Source organism: Vulpes lagopus, chromosome 19 (assembly GCF_018345385.1).
Source record: "Vulpes lagopus strain Blue_001 chromosome 19, ASM1834538v1, whole genome shotgun sequence".
Classification (NCBI taxonomy): Eukaryota; Metazoa; Chordata; class Mammalia; order Carnivora; family Canidae; genus Vulpes; species Vulpes lagopus.
This window is the reverse complement of record NC_054842.1, coordinates 45,853,460-45,860,083: the sequence shown is the minus strand read 5'-3', so window position 1 is coordinate 45,860,083 and position 6,624 is coordinate 45,853,460. Positions and strand designations below refer to the sequence as shown.

General features: G+C 32.6%; 1 protein-coding gene across 2 annotated transcripts in view; it reads right to left on the bottom strand.

The window, feature by feature from the left end:
* Positions 1-1,672: 1,672 nt before the first annotated feature.
* TSC22D2 (TSC22 domain family member 2) overlaps positions 1,673-6,624 on the bottom strand; it is a 47,480-nt gene continuing 42,528 nt past the window's right edge. For both annotated transcript variants that reach the window (XM_041733704.1, XM_041733705.1), the window contains 2 exons: positions 4,280-4,334; positions 1,673-3,382 (listed from right to left, as the gene is read on the bottom strand). In XM_041733704.1, the coding sequence (XP_041589638.1) occupies positions 3,122-3,382; positions 4,280-4,334 (316 nt within the window). In that variant the 3' untranslated portion in view covers positions 1,673-3,121. The remainder of the gene's footprint in view (positions 3,383-4,279; positions 4,335-6,624) is intronic.

The window sequence follows — 6,624 nt, the reverse complement described above, 5'->3', positions numbered from 1 at the left end:
GTCTTAATACTTCTTAGCTCAGAACGTCTGTAACAGAATTGGAAATATCCAGTTGTTCTGAACATACAGCTATGAGTTCAAGTAACTGCATACTTCATAACACTTTTTTTGGGGGGGATGGGGTGTAGCAGGCTGTAAAATCACATCATCAACTACCTAAAATAAATTTCCGGGGAAAGTTAGGTTTGTATTGCAGACACGTTGCCATTATCAGAAAAATTTTCACCTATGATTTTCTGGTTGGCTAAAGTAACCAACAGAAAACTTATGTGGCACCTTGGTCTATGGGCATTGCATTGAGAAAATTATAGATGGCATTCCTATAAGACTGTGGCCCAAAATTAGCATCTTAATAAATATTTGAATTATGGAGAGCAAGAGACCTTAAATCTCCTGACGTCTAACAAAGTAATCACTTGGGGAAATAATCTGATGCTGTTTCCAAATACAATGTATCTGATTCTGAAAATAAGCTTCCTTTCACAGCTGTTTTCAGGGGTAGATACTGAGGAGGGAGGTCCAAAGGGAAAGGGCCGGGGAATGGGAGAGCAAAGGACGAGCACTAGTGTCATTTTTGAACACTGCACCATGAGTTATCTTCTTATACTATTAAACTGAAAAGTTTATTAATATTTAAGGCTCTTGATACATATTGTCAAGTTACTTTCTAGAATTACAGAGGAGTTTGCCTTTCTCCATTAGGTCCTGCTATTTAAAAGACAAATGACAATTTGTTAAATGTTAATTTGCATTTTTATACGTTACTAGGGGCTGAAACTTTATAAACTGCCATTTATTTCTTCTGTGAATTACCCATATTTTCTATCGTGGTGGTTTTTAAAAAATGTAGTAGTAATTGCTTTTAATTACCTTTTAAAATTAACCTATCATTTCCTTTGTAATTACTTCTGTATTTATAAAGTGTTTTTTTTTAATCCCAAAAACCAAACTTTATTTTTTCACAAAAATCCCAATACTAGTTTTTCTTTGCCTGTATTAAATATCACACTCTGCACTTTGAGGGGCACATTCGGTGAGCCTTCTGGTTAACATCCCAACACAGAAATTTCATTTTCTAACTCATCTGTGGGTGACTACTTAAAATCTTACTCTACATCTACAGGATAGCTTCTTTCTTCAAGCACATGTCGTTAGTTCCTTGGTTATTTCTAATGTTATTATTAAGATTAAAATTTTGTTTATATTCAACAATATATCTTCTAGCACAACTGGAATAGAAGATATCTGGTGATCCCACATATACCCCAACTTTATGCATTTAGTTTGTGGCTAAATCTGATGGAGTTTTAATTTTAAATAAAGAACACTTATTTATCCTCTTTTAACAACATGGAGAGCTAACTATTGGTTCTCATTAACTCCTGATTAGCTAGCTGGCTATAGACACAAAGCATGTTAATTTTCTACAGGCACCTTTCTGAATTCAAGTAAAAGTTTTGGTAGACAAGGATTTACTTAAATGTCACTGACATAATATGAGTCTTGAGTACAAATATTGCTCACCATTCTTGCATTCTTTAAATTATTTTACTTTGAAAATGTAAGAACTATTATTAACTCATTAATAACACAGGTTTTCATTTAAGGAATCTTGAACTGTGAAAATACAAATCTAATCAAATTAAATTTTGAACACATATAGAGCCAAATATTTCAACAAAACTGCAGTTTAATTTCAGAAAATGTGTTAAAATATATATTTATACATCAATTTCTGACATACACTTAATGTGTTAGTATACACAAAATGATGCTTTCTCTTGAAACTGTATTTATGAAATGTACATTTTAATTTAAATACTCAGTATACACTGCACTTAATCTGCATGTTGCATTTATTAAATACATTAAAATCTGCAATGTAACAAAACGTTTTCTGCATACGAAATTCAAAACACCATTTTAAATGAACAAAAGATGGCTCACTTCATTTTTTTTTTTTTTAACAACTAGTGTATAGTACACTAGCTCAGCTCCAACATACTACCTGTTCGTTCTTTTTTATTTGACATTGTTCACAGACTAGTACATATTACAATAAGAGTGCTGGATAAAAACATGAGGTACGAAAGTGGTTCAAAGATTATAGATCATGCAGATCATGCTAGACAGCAAAGAAAATTGTGACCGAGAAAACACTAAATAAAAATACATAAAGAATGTGCATTATAAAAAAAACTCCATTACACAGCTTTGCTTCTTTGGTTACAAAGTAGGTTGAACAATTTCACAGCTTTTTATTCCCACCCGAAAAAAGAAAGTCATACGAAATGTCAAAAAGCAGAGGAATCGTGGCAATTTCTCTATTAGAAAGTAGAAACAAATGAACAGTTTTCTTCATCAAAATAGCCCAATTATTTATTATATCACAATAACTGGTGACTACCTGTACAGTTGCACTATGTTCTTCATACTTACACTATACAAAATTTACATTCAAGCTGGGTCTTTACTACTGAAAATAAATACCGAAGGTAAATTGCCATTAGTGTTAGAAATATGCCAGGATTCTTTTGTTCAATTATTGCCTAAACGTTTTATCTATTAAATGCAATCCTGTCTTTCAAATCCTTTACTGATACTTATAATTATTCAAAAAAAAATTAAAAAAGTTCTGTGACATTGTTCATGTACATTATGAAAATAGCAGCCCTGTAATAAATAAAACACAAATAAATGAAAACTTACATAGGCAAATGTTACTGATATTGAAAGAAAAGTGGCTCTTTAGATGAACTGTTATTTATAATGTGATAGGAAGGCTCAGGGTAAATCCATGGGTAATAGGAAAAACGGGAGAGCCACCAAAGCTCTTAAAAGACCCCACTCATGCGCACCAGGTAAAATGCAGACTTTGCTTGCTTTAATAAACCCCATCTATTATTCTCCTTGTGTACTGATGACATAAAACTGGACATCAACAGCGCTGCATGACATCTCAAAGGGAGGAAAAGCTCCTGTAGAATGATTGTCTAATACTGAAAAGGCCAAACACACAACCGAAGCATGGCTACTTGCTTTCGTATAAAGTGGAAAGAATACCAGTGGCACACAAGGATAGATTGCTTTCAGTTTTTTTTCTTAATGAGGCAAGAAAGCTTTATGCTGAGGAGACATTCGGCTGCTGTGGAGGTTGCGTTGGCTGCGGAGGCTGTGCTATCACTGCTTGCTGTTGAGAAGTGCTACCAGTATTGGCCTGTTGGGCTGGGAGTTGGGATAATTGATCATTGTTTGAAAGAGATTTTAACAGTGCATTTTCTCGTTCAAGTAAAGAGTTTCTTTCAACTAATTCTTTTATTTGTTCCTTTAGAACTTCCACTTCTTCTCTTACTGCATACATCAAATGGCTTTTCACCAGATCCTGTGAAAAACAAAATTAGCAATGTCAAAAACGGTGAAAGGGAAAGGTGTTGCTATTTGGTTCTGGCCTACTTGGTGCCTTATAAACATGAGGCATTTTTATATTAAGTTTTTGTGCTCTTGCTTTTAATGTTTCTACTGTATCTTGACTGGCCTTAAAGGAGATAAGGGTGGAAAAAAAAAAATCCAGTTTCCAACTAGGCAGCAAGCCCAGGATTTCTTTTCAAAGTTTGGAGTGATTTCCAAAAATACTAGGCTCCTTAAATTGTCAATTACAAGCTCAGAATTAAAAAAAAAAAAGTTTAAAATCACATGCTTAGAGGCTAGACCAAGAGAACAAAGGATATTAAACTAGTTATAGCACTTCTTTAAGAGATAAAGTGACCTACTATTTCCAACTCTAAAATCTTTAAAGAAAAATAGTTTGAGACTAATGGTCCTTATTTATAGTCTATAGTTTTAATAAGCTTCAATCAAAATATTTTATACAATATGAACAAAATATCTTTAAGGGAACAAAAAAATTGATAGTAATAGCAGAAATCAGAAACAGATTCCACACGGTCTATTTATTAGAACTGACTAAAGACAGCATTTATAAATGCATGACAAAGGTTTCCAGCTGAAGTTTTCATTTTAATGCTCTTTTGTCTATAAACTATTTTTGATGCTGAAGTATCTGAAGGCACATAATGCATTCTGATTATGTATGCCCCTCAAAATGGCCCTGATTTATCAATGGTAATGCATGAAATGTGAGATGTTCAAATGGGGGGAAATATTAACTCCACTGGTATTTCTAGATTAGAAATTTGGTGTTTTGTTTCTTAGAATTGATAAAAACCAACTGTTTCTTACAACCAACAACCTATAAAGAGAACTATAAACTTTTACTTACCATTGCTTGTTCTATTTTGTTGTCAATGGCTACAACACCACCTCCCCCAGATGCACTGGAAAAAATTAGAATATTTCATTAAATTATTCTAAAAAATGTAGCCTGCTTTCCAACTCTTAAAATAATTAAAAACATGTTTTACATAAAGCCAAAAATAGTAACTTAAAATAGCTTATTAAGTCTGTTCTCATAATCTCAGTACCCAAAGCTCTCATTTTGAAAGTGAGAGATCTCAGTAAATAGAGGAGTTTTAAAATGCTTCGTAGTTCCAACATTTCTAAATTCCCATGACATATATATGCTACTTTAAAAGCCAACTCCCAGTTCTATTCAGGAGTTTTTAACTCCATGAACTTTTAAAAAGATACATTTTGAATGTATCTCTCCACACTCTCCACATCTCTTAAACTTCATTTACAAATTATATATTCTAATTGACTTTCATGTGGAAATTCTAGTGGTCACTTATTGCATTAAAATTCAGATGAAGACTTTCCTTCTATAGATATTACTTCTCATTTAAAAATTTCTAGAACCAGCTTATAAAGGGCCTTTGGGCAAATGATACTTGCAGGTGGGTTAACAGGATCCCAACATTCTGGCAAATCTACATACTTTCATTGTAGCTTACTAGCCGGCAAAAATCATCTACAATGAATGGTATGTGGTTTAGTCCAGTTTTTCCTGGAAATATTTGGAAGTAGTCTAGCAGTAAGTATATCCCAAGTTCAACTATCACCTTAGCAGTTTTATGATAACACAGAAGGTTCAATAATTGTCCTCTTAAATAGTAAGAATAGTACATATTTATATCCTTTTCTTGGTATTTTTGTAAATTTTGAAGAACAGTTACTAAATTTTCTTGTAAAGACAAAAAATACTTTATCAATACAAAAAAGGTCTTTAAACAATTTTGATACAAAATTTTGCAAAATACTCTTCATAAAGTATATTCTATCTAAGAAAATTTAGATGCTAATGTATCTGAAGACTATTCTATTTTAGATGATATGGGCTCTCAGAGTGATATCAGATTGAGGCACAGGAATATTTCGTCTTATGTAGTGGTGCCTTTGATATTGTAATCCAAGTAGACTTAGTTATAATCCTGGTTCTGCTACTCACTCCCTGTGTGACCATCAGCAAATCAAGTATTTAACTTCCCTGGACATATTTTTTCATGTGTAAAATGAAGAGTTCTTTGTCAGTACCTCAGTGGACTTCCTATTTCTAGATCCTTGAATCAATACACGCAAGACACTAAGTTTGTTTATCTGAGCATTAATCATATTAATTACAGCATACGCCTTCATTTCTTGCTTCTATTTCTAAGATGAAAACAGGTTTTGCATACCTAATAACTAGAAAGGATATATAGATTGTTAACAAATACTTATATACATTAGGCTTTAAATGCTTGTAGAAAGCAGTGCAAAACAAAGTATGGCTATATGTAACTATAAGCTATAGAACAATTATATAAACCATAAGGCTTTGTTATAAAGTTCAGTTCAGACACCACGTGGATATGTTCACCAAATATTGGCTACAATTTGCAGAAAAGACAGTACTAGGCATTTAGGTCAGAGTTTGACCATCCTAGATTACACTCTCCATTTTTTATTTCTATGTCAAGGAAAAGGTAAATTAGTTTTAGTTGTTTCTTGATGTAAATACATTCTTTTAACACATCTCTGTTTTAAACAGAACACCTTAAATACTAACAAGCAACCAAAATGAAACGAAAAATTAAGTCACTAACCCTTAAAAAGGATTTATTGCTTTTTTTTTTGATGATTAGAGTAATATTAGTAAGTTTCCAAACCATTCCCTTAGGCTAAGGAACAATAATTAGCATCTTATTCTTGCTGATATATTAAACTCTAATTCTACTAACTCAGACCTCCTTCACAGCGATGAAGGGCTATGTTTGCAAAGTATAAATGGATCATACTGAATGAAGATGTGTCCCTTAAAAAGTAGTAACAACTCAATTTTGTTAGGCACTGTACTTAATTACATCAGTCAGATACAATTACTATTACTACAGTGATTTCTGGCTATTTGAAGGCTATTTTTTAAAGAATTCTATATAACCTATGGCAGTGGTTCTCAAATTTTAGCATGCACCAGTCATCTAGAAGTAATTCTAAAACAGATTGCTGGATTTCACCTCATTTCTGATTTAGAAGGTCTGGGGTGGGGCCCAGGAATTTGCATTTCTACAGCTTTCCAGGTGATGCTGATTGTGCTACCTGACAGACCATACTTTGAGAACCAATGGCTTACAAAGATGAAAGTTAGAAGAAAAAAAAAAAAAAAAAACTAATTCTATTTTAAAACCT